General features: G+C 39.3%; 2 protein-coding genes across 3 annotated transcripts; both read left to right on the forward strand.

Annotated features, from left to right (window-relative positions):
• Positions 1–204: 204 nt before the first annotated feature.
• LOC117493177 (ectonucleotide pyrophosphatase/phosphodiesterase family member 7-like) lies at positions 205–5,134 on the forward strand. Its single transcript, XM_034143609.1, has 6 exons — positions 205–519; positions 947–1,092; positions 1,384–2,013; positions 3,373–3,607; positions 4,397–4,520; positions 4,852–5,134. Exons 1-6 carry the CDS (start codon positions 285–287, stop codon positions 4,907–4,909), a joined length of 1,428 nt encoding a protein of 475 aa, XP_033999500.1. The 5' UTR covers positions 205–284; the 3' UTR covers positions 4,910–5,134.
• Positions 5,135–6,699: 1,565 nt separating this feature from the next.
• On the forward strand, positions 6,700–14,361 carry cbx2 (chromobox homolog 2 (Drosophila Pc class)). Of its 2 annotated transcripts, none has more exons than XM_034144034.1 (5): positions 6,700–6,784; positions 6,879–6,922; positions 9,882–9,947; positions 10,681–10,759; positions 10,840–14,361. In XM_034144034.1, exons 1-5 carry the CDS (start codon positions 6,713–6,715, stop codon positions 12,169–12,171), a joined length of 1,593 nt encoding a protein of 530 aa, XP_033999925.1. In that variant the 5' UTR covers positions 6,700–6,712; the 3' UTR covers positions 12,172–14,361. The 2 variants fall into 2 exon arrangements, with proteins under 2 accessions (XP_033999925.1, XP_033999926.1); XM_034144035.1 differs by having other exon boundaries at positions 10,690–10,759.
• Positions 14,362–16,943: the final 2,582 nt, after the last annotated feature.

Below are 16,943 nucleotides of genomic sequence, written 5' to 3' on the forward strand. Positions count from 1 at the left end.
AGATTAATCTGCTTTACTGCCAGTCCTCAAGAGCGAGGAGGTGGGGGGGAATTCACTGTGAATAAAACTGTTAGTCGTAAAAATTAATCATAAACACCATCACGCCCAATGTAGGTCCTATGATAAAGTCTATCCAATCTACGAGATAAGATAAGTTAGTGAAACTTTGTTCACAAACGGTTGGCTTCAGAGCTCTCAGGTGAGATGACACAGAGGTGGATCTTTTTGTAAGTGAGAGTGTCAGCTGCAGGATATAGTCAGTGTAGATCTGGGAAGTGTTTGCCATGCTGTGGATTGCAAGTCTCTGCCTCCTCTTGGCGCCGTCCATTCTTGGAGCCCCGGCAAACAAACAGAGACAGAAGGTGTTGCTGATCTCCTTCGATGGATTCCGGTGGGATTACGACCGCGATGTGGACACCCCACACCTTGACAAAATGGCCAAGGACGGAGTCAAAGCCCTGTATGTCACACCTCCTTACCTCACTATCACCAGTCCAGCACACTTCAGCCTCTTGACAGGTAAAGTGTTTCATTTTCTACCACAGTGCTTCCTGTTGGCAGGGGATCTGCATATCATGGTGGAATAGGAAACTGCTCTGAATTGACTTTGCTAGGATAGAAAAAAAGCCACGGGAAAAGGGAATTAGTTGTAATTGAATGTCCCAGGGTCCAACAGCTTTTATAGCTGAGTAAGATAATTATACTTGGATGACTGAGGGAAGAATTCCCTCCTTCTTTTCTTATTTTGACTCTCAAATCATCAGAGCCAGCTAAAATAAATTTAACTTCCTTGAAATTAAATTCCTCTAATCTCCGAAGTTGGTCATAAGACCTTGTCCAAAAGCTTCATGCCACTCAGCCCGTTAAGTTGATAGAATTTGTAATGTGAATGTGTCACGCTGTGAATAATGAGTGCAAGCAGACTGACAGTGATTCTCTTCTGTAGGCCGCTACATTGAGAATCACGGGGTAATCCACAACATGTGGTTCAACACAACCAGCACTGAGAAGAAGCCTTACTATCAGACTCAGTTTGTGAATGAGTGGTGGGACAATGGCACTCTGCCTATCTGGATCACAGCGCAGCGACAGGTCTGTGCAGAACAATTCCCATCTTATCTCTCTGAGACATTGTTTTGCAGTTTGCAGCACTGAACCCATTTCTCTTGACAAAACACCTATACAAGCCTGCTGAAAAAAAAATCTGTTTCTGTAAAATTGGTAGGTTAAAGAAATTAATTTAAATCCAGAACCAACTGATTTGGTTTCTATGTATGTTGACCCATAGTATACAGATCAACCCTTGGCATCATTTCAAACATGTCAAGTACATGTGTTATATTTATATGTGGGTGGTAATGTGTATTTTTCCTACCCTTCCAGGGCCTTAAATCTGGCTCTCTACACTTTCCTGGAACAGCTTCCAGTTACCAGGGAGAGGTTGCTATGGTGCAGGAAGTGGAGCCAATATTTTACAACTACCAGAATGAGACTGCTTGGCGAGAAAACGCAGACAAGGTGATGGACTGGTTCAGCAACCAGGATCTGGACTTCATATCCCTTTACTTTGGGGAGCCAGACGGCATCGGTCACAGGTACGGCCCCGACTCCCCGGAGCGACAGGAGATGGTGAAGCAAGTGGACCGGACGGTGGGCTACATTCGACATTCGGCCGAACAACACGGGCTGAACGACAGACTGAACATCATCATCACAGCAGACCACGGCATGAGCGCGGTGTACCGAAATGGTCTAGTGGAAGAGATCACGCTGTCCAAAATCCCGGGGTTCTCGTTCAGCGACATTGCCTTTCACCTGGTGGACTTTGGGCCTTCTGGGATGCTGTTGCCTAAGCCGGGCAAGCTACAGAAGGTCTATGACGCTTTGAAGGGGTCACATCCACACCTCCATGTGTTCAAGAAGGAGGAGATGCCAGAGCGCCTCCACTTCGCCAAAAACGATCGAATCCTCCCCATCATTTTATGGTCCGACCCTGGATATGTAATCAACGGGGTAGGTTGAAATGTAGAAGTAAAGTCTCCTTTGTTAAATCTTTCTTGGTCATAAATTGGTTGTTTGACGCCTGGAAATATAAACTGTTTACACAATCAGTTAGAAATGATCAATCGTTATCAAACAAATGCTTTCTCTGACATCACTGAATTGGGTTTAGCCAAAAAAGCAACATGTTGGAAAGTTAAAACCATAGAAAGATGTGCAGCAGGAGTTTTCTGCCCGCTGCAAATACTATTGATTTACCCTTTAAAGTGAACAGTCACCTCAGGTTGCCATTTGTGCCCATCACCGTGCCAAGCTACAGAGTGCAGTTTCAAAGCAGCAACAACATTTGGAAACAGTACTACAACTGAGATTATGAATATGACTAACTGATTATAGGGAAACAAAATATCACACACTGATACATAGCCAGATAAACAATATTTACATGCCCCCCGATTTACCCTAGATGTATCCTCAAGCTTTGACTACCGAAATAGTTAAATTACCAGTTACATTTTGCTCTTGTGGTGAATCTGGACTCTTTTTAACCAGAAAACCAGCAGTTAAATTGTAATCTTATTATATTAAAATTCCAATCAAAAGTGGATTTGCACGTCCTCTGGATAATCCAGGCCTGGCTGATGGCATGCAGTGCTCTAAAATGCTTCCTAAAGCTATTCAGGCCTCAAAATTCTAAATTAGCGTTTTCATTAATTCACTCCACTGGGCAGTAACTTTGCATCTGAATGTGTCAGTCAGAAAAGAGAACCCTCGAATCTTAAAAATGAATAACTGATATCATAAAAATGTCTTTAAATGCTGAATGAGTGGAAAATAATCAGCCGTGTGAATCCACAGATAAAACATAGATGGATAAAGTCTAGAGGTTATGACTGGTTATGATTATGATTGTATGACCTGATTCTTTCTTCTCCCTATTTATGGCCACTTAACTCCTCTTAGTTTGATCTGAGAGAAGGATAAGCTTGTTGAAGCTGTTACATAACTGCTAAGATAAGGGTGTTCTGCATGCTGATACTTCTATCACATTGTGTTGGTGCTAAATAGAACATCTATAAAGTAATTTGCCTTATGATTGTTTTATGAAAGTTTACATTTTAGAGATGATCATTCAGCAAATCTCTTTAGTTTATCGAAGTCACAAATAAAAAACAGTCATTCATCCTCCAGAATGGAAATGATTCTTTCTCTTGGACAATACCTCCCTCTGCTGACTAAATAAGAGCAAGCCATTATGTGTCAATTCTGCTGCCATTAATACAATCACTGGCTTATAACAGTTCAAATCTAATTGAATCCAACAAACTGGGTCATGCATGCTATGTAATCCATCCCTCTGTGTCCTTGCAGTATTTTCCGGTTCAGTTCCACAAGGGTGAGCACGGCTTTGACAACCAAGACATGGACATGAAGCCCTTCTTCAGGGCAGTGGGTCCAGCATTTCACAAGAACCTGGAGGTGGGGCCCTTCGAGTCGGTGAACATCTACGCCTTGATGTGTCACATCCTGGGCATCAAGCCGGAGGTCAATGACGGCCACCTGAATGCCACCAAACACATGCTGGTTAGCAGCACTACTACTCAGGGTGAGTTTACATCAGACTAATGAGTCTCTCCCTGTGGCCGCAAAAGTGTGTCGCTCCAACACCTGCTCCTTCATTACAAGGCCATTCATCCATCATTTCCGACTTCACATTATGTCCAAATTAGAGCCACTGTAGGTTAAAAGTAGAAAGTAGATTGAGGATTGCTTATGGTAACTTTGGAAAGATTTTAAGAAAGGAGGTCTAAACTAAGGACAACAAGTGTCTGGTTTTAAATAAAATATAATGCTGGTGATTTTCTATACGTTTTAATTGTCACAACAAATGCTATGAAATGCCCAGAAATAAATGTGTGGGTTTACCTCTCAATATTATCTACATTTCACAAATATGGTGAGCGTGTATGTGATTTTCTAAAACAGTGGTTTTCTGTATTTTTTAGCAAACGTTACTCAAGCTAAAATAATGTGCATTTGTTGGAGACTATTTTTAGGAGATTAAGGGCTGTAGTATTTTGACAGCAGGACATTTCTGAAAGCACCAAAGCATAGTTGATGGATGAGAATCTAGTTTTTGGGCCACGCAGTAAAGAAGTTATTGAAAAGAACGTAAAAGTTGTCACAGCGCCATCGTGTGGTTGGTTGATGCAATGTGGGGCCTGAATAAAGACAGTACTTTTGTTGTGCCGTTTTGTTAGGCAAGGTACTTTTAGGGGAAAAGCAGAAGAAGGCAAATAATACTATGGTCCCATATACTTTGTTTGTATAGAAAAACAATTAAAGCAAAACAATTCAATGTGATCTCTGTCATTTCAATTTCATCTGTTTCCAGGTGAAGACGTGGATGTTCTGAACAATTTCTTCAATGGACTGGCAGCAGTAGCTGGATTTCTTGTTGTAGTTTTTATCATGGTGACATCCCATAAATTACTCAAGGATAAACGCAAGAATAAAAGGTAATGGTTGACCATTTTTTACTATTTTATTTATCATCCTTGTTTTTTCTCTGAATGGCTAAACAATATGGGTAAAAACAATATTGTGTTTTGTTATTAGATATTAATAGTAATGTCACAATATTGCAATTGTAATCAAAATAAATTTATAATATTTTAAATAATTCCTCTGTAATGATTGCATCAGACCAAAATCCTTAATATTTATTGAATTAAAAAAATGTATTTTCATTTTTGTTTTGTTTATAAAATTGTCATCGATAACATAACTCCTTATAACAACAACAATTATATTAATCTATCAGATTGTATTTATTTTTCTGTGTTTCAGGTCAGTAAGTTCAGATCAACTTCCGGCAAAAGAAATGATATACCAGACTTCACTTTGAACGCCACAACAACAAATAAAAAACAAAACAAAAACATGCTGCTACAGTCTGTCATTGAGAAAGCTGCTTGCTGGAAATCTCTTCTGGGTAATTATTGTATTATCACATGTGAAGAAATGCAAAAGGAACTCAAGAGCAGAGTTTTGCATACCATTTTGTTAATATAATGTTTGTTCGAAAACGGAGAATAGAAGTTAACAAAATTAGTTGAATGTAATTGTATTAAATTAATAAAATAAGTATCTGCTAATTATTTGTTTATTGTGATTTCTCATTCTGTTTAATTGTTCGATGCAGTGACTGACTGAACAACATGTTGTATATTATTATATATCCCTTTCACAACATGTTGTAATAAAATGTTCTCTTCTACGTATGGTTATGAAGTGTCTTACAATTGTGTAATACCGTTAGTTGCCTTGAATAAGAGCATTCCTTGCTTAAACAAAGGCCGCCAATACAACAACTTCTGTTAAATGCTAATGTAGAAGATATTTAATAACTTTAAAACCACAAACAAGTAAAAAAAAAAAAGCACCATTAAAAGATAAGTACATTTCCGTTTAAAACTTCGAAAACAATGTTTTATACGATCTGGTTTGAGAAGAAAGAAGCAATTATGATCACGTCTACTTTCACTTACATTAAGTGAATAAGTGTTTCGATCAGAGAACGGTGGCTGCCGGGGGACACATTTAAGCAAACACGTTCTAAGTTGCCCGCCTCTCTTCGAGTAACATGTGTCAAGCTATGCGCGGAAACAGATCACTTCCTGTTACAACTTTCAAAATAATATGATGTATGACATCTTTGGTGGGAGTTGTACTGTTTTTTGTCTGCTTATAATTTGTATCAACATACTTCCAAGTGTTCACATTACAAAATTCACATCAGTTTAAATAACTTACTTGTCTAAACAATGGACATTGTTGAAGTTACCTGAGCTATTTCTAAAAATACCACTCATAATATTTTAAGCATCAGCCTATACATTTACAATCATTATTTCAAATCAGAATTAGAAATCAGAAACGAAGTAATTTCACATAAAAATAATTTGCCTTAGTATTTTGAAACGGTCACAATAAACAAAGTCAGACTAAAGAGAACCTGTTTATAAATTAAAACAGAAAATTAGTTTCGGACCAGATACATTCTTATTTCCACACAACCAATGTTCTACCTATTGCCCTCATTCATCTGGTGAATGGATTACTTCTAACTGTGCTTTTTATCACTCAAATAAAGGTAACACCTTAAGGTTGCATGAAATTGATGTTTTCTTGGAGTTTAATTGATTATCCTTTTTTAAAGCCTTTGCTTCTTATTGTGTTTTTAAGTTATACAATTATGTTTATTTATATATGTGTTTATATTTTGAATATACTGATATGTGATACTGTTAATATTGCATTGTGTTGCACAGTATGTGTAGATAGACAGATATAAACTTCATTGATACCAAATGTGTAACTGATTTTGATACAGCAGTAGCAGTTATATTAAGTCCATGATTGGCATTCATTGTACAGGAGTAGAGAAACAGAAAATATAAAGCACTACATTTGTAGTAATATCAACAGTAGAACGTTAAAAACTGTAAAAAAATGTTAAGTATACGTGATATTTTTGGTGGCTTTATGCTATGTAATGAATTTGATAAGGGGGAAAAAACTTTCTACACAGTAAGAGCTTTATTTTGAAGGCAATACTAAGCACATCCGGTCCTGTCCGAGCGTCATTCGGTTCAGCTCCACGCGCCTCTTGTATCATAAAGGATTGTTACTCGGGGCGAAGGCAGACATGGAGGAGCTGAGCGCCGTGGGAGAGCAGGTCTTTGATGCGGAATGCATTTTAAACAAGCGGCTGAAAAAGGTCAGAGCTGTGAAACAATACAAAACTTTTAGTCGCGGTTATTCTTCTTCTGGCTGTTTACAAAATGTTCTTCCGCTCTTGGTTTTTCTTCTAGGGAAAGTTGGAGTATCTCGTGAAGTGGAGGGGATGGTCATCCAAGTAAGTACAAGTGGACCTGTGCTCAGCCCGAAACAATGAAAACAACAACAACGTGTCGCTTGTTGCTTCCAGTTAAATTCATCGCTAAACCGTTATTTATTATAAGCGAATTACCGAGTCATGATGACAACAACCATGCGATTTCCTCGCATTTGGTTTCCGAGGGCGGTTTTGGACAAATACAGCTCATAAATTCTGCCTTTACATTTACTTTCTTTTGTTCATAACACCTCCAATTTGGGAAGTTAGCGGACAACCACAGCAAATACGTTTACGGCTAAATCATTATTCCGGTTTTACACACTTCGGATTTAATCACATAATTGTAATAATTTTATATTTTTTCCATGACTTTAAACAAGTTATTTGTGTGTGACCCGAAAACCAATCACTCTACTTTGCAATTACTATTTGATATATAATTTATAACCATGTTATATGTTTTTTGTTACATAACACCACATTTTACTGTTATTTTTGGTAAGTTTTTATAATTCATTTATGTTGCTGCTTGCAAGGCTCCACTCTGCCTTCATTTCTTGTCACTTGCCCTTTCTGTTCACTGCACATTGTTGCTGTAATCCACCATCAATGCACACTGTTGCCTGCCAGCTCCATAGCTTTCTGTTAGAACCACATCCTTTGTGTGTGTGTGTGTGTGGAAAGGGTGGGGGTTGATTATTTCAGTGGTGACTGCTGATCAGAATAGGCTATTCAACAACAAGTGATGAGGAGAAAGGTCATTACAAATGCATGTAGTTCAGATCAGCTCAAGAAAAAAAACCATGATCTGGTTTTTAGTGTGTTTCTGTAGTTAAGTGAGTATTTGTTCACACATTCTTTGTACAAAAAAGTGAGCTGACATGCTGATTATTATATCTACGACGAAAGGAGAGTACAGTTAAAGAAAAAGTAACCCTCGATTAATTCATTGCATATCACAATGTGCAGGTGCCACCATGAAAAACAAAGTTATTTCTGCTATGTGAAGTCATAACACTTCTTTGACCTAAAAGTGATCTTTCTTCCTGGTGTGTTTATGTTTTTCTTCAAAGAAGAGCAATCTGGTTTTCATCACTCAGAGTAAAAATAACTCAAAACTGAATCTGATTTAGTAGCTGTGGGAGGCAAGTCCGTCTGTCACTGAAATAGCCAAACTTTCCCAGAAATTCCCCACATATTTCTGTTATAGTCCAATATATTTTTTAGAATTGGCAAAATGATGGAAAAGCTAGTTACATTTTTACTTTTTAAGAGGAATTCAGAACTGAACCTCTTTTCGAACTTTCAAAGGAGCTAGCCAGGCGCGGTTTAAAATGGATGTGATTGTCAGATTGTCTATTTTTTTTTTTTTTTAAGAAACGTTTTGGTTTTAGTCAACCCTTTCTGTCGATTACTCGTGTTTTGTGCCATTTTCATACTATATAACATGTTTCCAAGAAACTCAAGGGCACATTTCTGGTAAATACAAAATTAACTGCAATTATTTTTGCATAAATCAACTAATGAAGAATGTATTAGTACACAGCATAATAGATTTTTAGTGTTGCTCTGTCTTGAGCTAACTTGAATGGTCTATTTCAGCCTATACTAAAATAGCTTTTCTCAGGTACCATACTGGCTGCCTAAAGTCATCTCTAAGGCGTTGTGCACACGGGAACGTTTGCGTATTCAAAAAAGTCTTCCGTTCACATGCATTCGTTTCATTTAACGTGTCTGTTCAAACGAGACCGCTGGAAACGCTGTAGTACATATGCCGGGACTGTAAGTGGCGCTGTAACTTCCGCCACAAAATACACCAAAAGCAGCGAAGAAGACTCCGGAGCAGCCCCGCAGCAATGTTGCCATGGCTACCCTTCTGTTTATGCCCCGCGGTGGATTTAGCAACATGTAGTTAATGTAATTCTCCATGTCCACTTGTTGCTGATGGTTGTGGTAGAGGAGCTGTAGATGTTGCACTAATATCTGTAGCATGGTCAGTAGCAGTAGCACTAGCAGTAGCTACTGACAGGAGGAAGTGTGTGTGGCGATTGCTGGTATTCAGCGGGATATAGTAATTTCCTCAGCATGTAAATATATGGATAAATGCAACGGGGAAGTTAACTGAAAGAAACCGAATCTGTGGATATTGCATCGACCGACCAAGAAGCACGTCTCCGTGGAGAGGACGCGCTCAGAAAGAGAGATATTCTCTACAAACACCGGGTGAGATCGCTCCTCTGGGACACGCCGGTCCTCGTGTTTCCTTTTTTTGTGTGGATTATAAACATTTCTCTTTTTGCCGCCGACGGGCGCAGGAGCAATGAACAATAATGGCCTGGATTAGGCAGTAAAGACAATTTTGGTGTATCGCAGAGCGGACTGTTTAATTTTGTTTGTGTTGTTTGGCTGGAAAATTGTCAATATAATGGATCAATGCATGAAATCTGACTCTGTTTATTTTGTTTAAGGAGTATATTGGGCGTTAACAATTCTGGTTTGCCTTTTATAATATTATTTCATTCAAGAACCCCTTGTGCGTTTAATTAACACAGCTATTTTTGATAGTTGATCGTTACAGATGGCTACTGGCCATGCTACAGCAGAGAGGTGGGGCTATCGTTATTTTTTCAGGAAATATTCGTATAGAGGTGATTACACGGACTCGGTTGACCCCCCAGAGCGTTTCGTTTGCAAATCTATCCACCTTGGGACCCGTTATCGTTTGTGGGGTCCGTTTCTATCGGCCTCATGTAAATAATAGGGCTATACGCACGCGAAACTATGCAGATACAAGCAGTTTTGTCCTCGTGTAAACGGCGCCTAAGAGAGTAGTTTTCTGTTTTCTGAATGAACAAGGTCTTTATCTAAATGCGGGTTCCCTGCTGAGATTGACGGCCATTTTAATATAGCTGGATCACCATGGTTCTGTATCTTGACTAACACTCTGATCTGTAACACTCTTGTCAATGTATTACAGACACAACAGCTGGGAACCCCAGGAAAACATCCTTGACCCAAGACTGTTGGCTGCATTCAACAAGAAGTGAGTGTCCTTATCGAGTAATTAAAACACCAATGAGTGGTCTATCTTTAAATATTAAAATCAGCTCTGTAACGCTCAAACGCGCATTAAAGCAACACCAAAGTCATTTGATGGCTGTACTGCTCACTGTACTGTAATCTTGAGACTTAAAGTTGTTGTAGCTTTCACAGTACATGACTGACTGTCAACACTCTTTCACACACTACGAGATATCTTGCCAGGAGGAATCCCTGATGATACAGAAGACCCCTCTCCCCCAGGTTTCCCATGAGCCTGTGTCTTGTGCTATCATTCACTGTACCTCTCTGACAGGTCTACATATTCACACCATCACTTAATGCTAGTTAACACCCTAACCCTAACCTTAATGTTGTCGTGGCATGTTGTTTTTTGTAAAATAGCCTGTTTGCACATGTCTTTACCAGCTATTTATAGCCTCTAGGTGCACATCGTCAGTCCGTGTTGCAACACATGGCAGCACATACACATACAAGTGACCCCTGCTCCAGTTTTCCCCTCCCCAAAAACTGTCGAATACACAATCATGGCTTGAGAATCCTTCAAATAAACTATTATAAATTGCTGTTTTTCGTTTTGCTCACCCACTCATGTTTTAATCTAAGTTGAATCACAAAACCAGAAAGATTTGGAGAAACGGTATTAGTCAGTGAATAATGTTGTTGTTATGTATCCCCCTGTCAAGCATTTGCTTATTTTTTGTTGTTGTTTTTTGGTTTTACAGAGAGCAAGAAAAGGAACTTCTTATACTTAAGAAAGGGAAGAGGCCCAGGGGACGACCACGGAAAATTCTAGTAAGGACAAATCAGAGCAGAAGATTATTAATAATTTGTCGGATTAGTATACAGCAGCTAACGTTTGTTTTTTCGTTTAGGAAAATGTGCCTGAAGCAACAAAGTCAAGCAGCTCTTCATCAGGCTCATCGTCATCGTCTTCTGATTCCTCATCCTCCTGCTCGTCCTCTTCATCCTCTTCAGAGGACGATGACGACGATAGCAATGTCACACCAGCAACCCCAAATGTCAGAACACGAGACCTTCACCCTGTCCCTCAGAAGAAGGCTCAGATCCTTGTCGCAAAACAGGAGCCCCCAAAGAAACGAAGCAGGAAACCTCCGTCCCCTGAAGTGAAGGATTTTCAGCAGAACAAGGGCCCTCGCAAAGTTCTGAAGGCTTCCAAAGATGCAGATCTTCCAGGAGCAATCAAGAAGCCTGTTCACCCAGCAAGCTTCACCTTCATGGGTTTTCATCGGGGCTCGCCAAGGGATACAGTAGGCAGTCAGAACAAGAGCTCTGTGACTCAGGGCGGGGCTGTAAAAAGCTCTGTGGGATCAGGGAGGTCAGTCCAACCCGCCTCCCTCTCCCTGAACAAATCCAGCCAGAGCAGGAATGTCACTGAGGGTAAACTGTCCATCTCCAGTGTGAGCTGCAGGACAAGTCTGGATTTGAAAGCAGCTGCTAGTAAATCAAAAGGGGTGGCAGCGTTGAATTTGAATACATCCAAACACCTCATTCAAGGAACCACTCAGCATACACTAAGCTCCCCCAATGGACAAAAGAAAGCCCAGGCCCCTGTGTCAACACTGCAGCGGTTACCAAATTCTAAAGCTGTGGCTGCCTTACCTTCTAAAAATGCCTTGTCCAATCACGGTTCTGGCCCTCAGCCACTCAATCTTCAGAACAAACTTGTGAAAAGCAACGCTGTTCCTGGAAATGGTACTGCTCCAGTATCGGGCCTGAGAAATGCAACACTACCAGCACGAAAAACTACTGTCTTGCAGGATTATAATCCTCCAAAAAGTCCTGCTACCCCTGGAAGACTTCAGGCCAGAAAGAGCCAGTCTGGGGTAGACATGGTCAAGGAGGCGACTGAGATCCAGACCCCCAGAGTCCAGGGCAGGCTGGCGAAGGGCAGTGTGCAGAAATCCTCCACGGAGGTCCAGATCCAGCAAGACAGATTGTCCCCCAAAGACGGCAAAAAGGCCAAAATTAATGAGATGAGCACGGGTGAAGAGGAGAGCGGCTCGGACACGGACCAGGATTCTTCTTACGTTGGACAGGATGGCTCGGTAACGGTCCAGAACCAGGACTGGAAGCCCACCCGCAGTCTGATAGAACACGTGTTTGTAACAGATGTCACTGCTAATCTAGTTACTGTCACAGTCAAGGAGTCGCCAACCAGTGTGGGCTTCTTCAGCAACTACTGACGGGATTCCAGACACTGCAAACCAGATGGGCTTTGAAAGCAAACGGGGGTTTTGGGGTTCGGAAGGAATTTAGATAAACCTTTTGCGAATTCCTGAAGAATGCATCAGGGACCAGGGGTTCATTTGCGCTTCATCTTATTTTAGTAAAAGACCAGTTTTTTAGGTTTAGAAAAAAAGAGAGATCCGAATGTGAGTTAACTATTGTTATTATTTATTTGTCTACAAATTGTTTGAGAAAAGACAGAGGACAGGAAAAGGTCCAAAGAGGTTGCAAAAGGCGACAGTATGGTCTCGCTTGACAATATCAAATAATGTTTTTTGGTTTCATTCATTCCAAAATTGGGCTACTACTTTGGTTTTGGATAGAAAATAATGTTAATTTCTTAAGTGTCAATATGGAACTCAAAAACACAGTGTAGGTTTTTGAATCAATGTGAAATATAAGCATTCATACATTTATCCATGTTAATAACTACTGTGTGTTAAGAAGAATGTCTAAATGAAGAAATAAGGAAAGCATATCCTCTTGTATGCTTAGCACACATTTAGTTCATAATGTGTCAATGGTGTAAACCCATATAAATCAGTAGCTAATGTAAAACCAGTTTCTAATTCTTAGTATAGTATAGTTTATTTGTATAACATTTCATAAGTTAGCTACCTCTTTACGTTTTGCTGCATATGTATATTCATTTCTCATGGGATAGGAAGTCCTTCCCCTGCAGGGTATACCATCATCGTGTCCATATAATTGTTTTATATAGTTTAAATGTGTCGGACACGTATGCTGTGTTTAACTTGGTTTAGTAGCAGCAGCCAGTTCAAGCAGCAGAAAACTGCTTTCTTTCTGTTTTGTGAAAAACTCCATCAGAACAGCCTCTGAGCGCCTTTTATTCCTCAGTGCAGCCAGTTTATCAGCACAGTTTTCCAAACGAGCTGAACCATGTGGGGAGTCAGATACAGTATCTGTGTTTCCCCCCCACCCCCGGTGTCTCAGATAAGACTGAGGTTTGCTCTTCTGTCTCTGCATCAGTACTGTCCTTCATTCACCGGCAACTCTAATCTTCTCAGACTTGTAATGAATATGGACACAGCCCAGAGAATAAGTGCTTGTGTTGACATGGCAGGCTGATCATGGACAGTACACCTGACAATGCCTTTCGCTCACTCTGTCAGGGCTTCCCATGAGCCTTTTGAGGGCACTGAAGGCTTTGAAAACCACTGTGGGAAAAGAGGGGTGTGGACAATAAACTGTTCAGCTTTGTTTGTCGCTGACCACAAAACACCAGGTGTCATAGTGTCTGATGCCACTGGTGTTTTGAACATGTGGAGGACTGAAACACAACATTGGGTTGTCTTTCTTTTTCCTCGCAGCTGCAGACGTCTCATTTCACCCGCCTGCATGGGTTCAGGAGCTGCAGGCCCGGCCTCCCAAAAAAAAAAAAAAAAAAAAAAAGATCTCTATCTGATGTAACGGAAAAGAAACCACAACAATGTGCGCTACTTTCTGCTCCCCAGAGAGGAGTTCAGCAACAAAGCACTTCGACTGAACTCTTCTGTGTAATCCTGCTCTGCAGACTGTGCCTTTTTTTCTCTCTCCAAGACTAAACACAAAGGCATTACCCCAAAGATAGCTAACATTTCAGGTTGTTCAGTAAAAGGAGTATCCCTAGAGAACAGAGAGCGGACATGAAAACCGTCCGTATAGTTTTGAAACAGAAAAAAGGAAGATATATCAAAAATATATAGAACAGACACATTTGATGCCTTATTGAAACATGAAGATATTAAAGTAGATTCTATTCAGGACCAGTTGAAAACAAAAATACATTTCTTCAAATGTTCTCCGTTATATATTTCTTTCAAAGTCAAAGAATTTCATCAGAAAAGTAGGTTAAGTTTAGTTATTTATTACTTCCATGTAATAGGCTATGGGGTAATGCACAGTGTTTATATGAAATGTTTTTTTATTCTTGCTTTTCTTAAATAATGAAAAGAACAAATTCTGCATAAATGTTTCCAGTTGTTGTTATTTTATGTTTATTTTAGATCTACTAACCATCTCAATGGGATGTTGTTCTCCTTACAATCTATTTATTTCAAATCAAGAGCCTTTCAGGGTAGGACGGTGTCATCAATCCTTGTATTGTGTCACTTGTCAAATTGTACTAATAAAATGGTTCAGCCTAATGTCTGATGTGTGTGTGTTTTGATAATGCAAACATATTCTTAAATCATTCTTAAACGTGAGTATTTGCTGCTTTTTTTTGTTGCATTATATGACTGTTGACAAACTGGACTCATGCTATTTGTAGTTTCTAACATTTTACAGACTTAATCGGTTGATAAACTAATAATTAAATTTATTTAGGTGGTGTTCAACCTAAATTACGCAAAATACAATAAAAAATAATAAGTTATGTTTGAAGTATTGACACAGCTAGGCTAACACTTAAAGGTGGGGTATGTAATTTATTTCAGAAACTTTTTGTTATATTCCATGGAATGCTCTTAACATGGGTAAAGTGCTATTTTGTACAAGTGGGGGGTGGACCGAACATCCTTTAGGGGGGTCGTCGCCTCCTCTAGGGGGGTTCAGGGGCATGCTCCCCGGGGAAGATTTGTTTTTAAATATTGAAGTTAAAAGCATCAATCTGGTGCACTTTGAGAGCAACATTAACCCTACCTTAATAATACCTTAAAGCGGACAAAAGGCACTGGAGAACACTTATTCATTAACACCCTTTAATGAAGCAAACTAATGCCATAACTCACTCAAATACAGTCGTTTACTTATTTCGGTGAAACGAATGTGCGTAGAGTTTTAAAGGATGCGGATAGTCTCACCTTGATTCTGACGCATTGCTTATCGTTTTATAGATCTATTCTCATCCACCATCTTTGTTTGTGACGTAAAGAGTGTAAGAGTCACGTTTCTGAATCGGACACTCTGAGTGGATGCAGTCACAGCCAATCGGAGTCTGATTCAGAGGGTTGCCTGTCAGTTCCGTTGCTATGGTTCCGTTCACTCTGTAAGGAAGTGGCAGATTTTTTCCGGTTGTGTATTTTCAAATTCTAGCGCACTCGAGCTGGTTTCTCCAAAATTACATACCCCACCTTTAAGCTTGTTACAGTTTGAGGTGCCCTTGATACTCAAAAACAAAAAAATGAGCATACTAAGTATAATAATGACTATTAATTTCTAATTGAAAATGAAGGAAAGAAATCAAATATATTATGTGTATTTAAAAAGGTCCCAAATGTATGAATATACACACCACTGTTCATATCTCAGTTGTATATTTGTTAACCATCTTATTACAAACAGTTGTTACATTCTTAATATTTAGGGGTATTTCACATTTACTCCAATAAGAATAGACTGAGATGAGTCAGAATATGTTTGTCTTTTCAGAAGATGCCATGGACTTTTTGTTTGACTTAATTATTCTGTTGGATTTGATCTTGCATCCCCTCTGAAGCAGTGTGGTTTTCATTGGCCACTACTAAATTAGTCACATCCATTAGTGCAGAAACAAGATAACAGTATAACAGCCACTAGATGGTGCTAGTGTACTGAACGGCAAAGACACCAAAGGGCACTTCAGTTTCCTAATTAACCATAATTATATAATCTGTTGGTTTAAACACTCGAGATGATGCCATTATGTCTCATTATCTCATTATATACAGCAAAGAAAACAGTCAATTTTCTGATTTCTTGTATCCAGCTCCCAATACAGTTCCACAATAGTATTCTCTCTTCAGTATAATAACAGTGCAGCAGAATACACTGGTATTTCCTATTCAGTGAAAGACGTTTTCTTTACTCAACAATGGTTTTGAGTGACTAGCATTTTTTATTTCAAGAGCTTGCCAAGAAAAATGTAGGGGTCCAGCGTTTCCACCGCATCCTCGTCTCGTGATCTTGGAAACATAGGGAACCTGTCTCTGACATGCCAACACTTTCACTGTATGGCCATTGATTCAATTTCAGCCACTCATTCCATGTGATTTGCCTCAGGTCCATATAGGTATTGGGTATGTGTGTGGCTTGGCACTGCAATACATTGTGTCCTGAACACCACAAACTTGGAGTAGCTCCACTGAGAACAGTAGAGGCAACCGCAGAATAACTCCACTTTTGATTTGACACTCAGTCGTTCAAATTAAATAATCTCTCAGTAACAGCAGAGTGACAGGACAGATATGTTCTCTTTACTGACACAAGTGGCTGATTATTCGTTAAGCCAAAATACAGAAAAATAATGGAGAATCTATAAGACTATAACCCAAATGAACTTTGACTTGTAAAAAAAAAAAACGCCAAAATGTTTAGGTTCTGGCTTTAGTGAATATGCAGCTTTTCTATACTTTGTATCAATCCATTTACATACCTAGGAGTTTGTCCCTTCACACAAAATATGATAATTGAAAATGAAACGATCGGCCTTGGAATTTACAAAACGGTATTACATATACCCAATAGTTAATCAACTAATGCATCATGTTTTACTAGCTGATTTTGCATATGTACTGTAAGAACTGAATCTGGAAAATAACTTAAACTGTCAAACAAATGCATTGGGATAGCAAGTACAATATTTCCCAATATGGAAATGTAGTGTGGTGTAAAGCAGCATGAAATGGAGATACTCAACTTAAAGGAATTCTTTAGCCACCCAATGATCATTTGTATATCAATTACTCACCCTGTGTTACCGTTAAACTTTTTTCATAATCAAAGCAACAGGGAAAAGTCTTGATGAATT

This window comes from Trematomus bernacchii, unplaced genomic scaffold (genome assembly GCF_902827165.1).
Source record: "Trematomus bernacchii unplaced genomic scaffold, fTreBer1.1, whole genome shotgun sequence".
In the NCBI taxonomy this organism is placed as follows: Eukaryota; Metazoa; Chordata; class Actinopteri; order Perciformes; family Nototheniidae; genus Trematomus; species Trematomus bernacchii.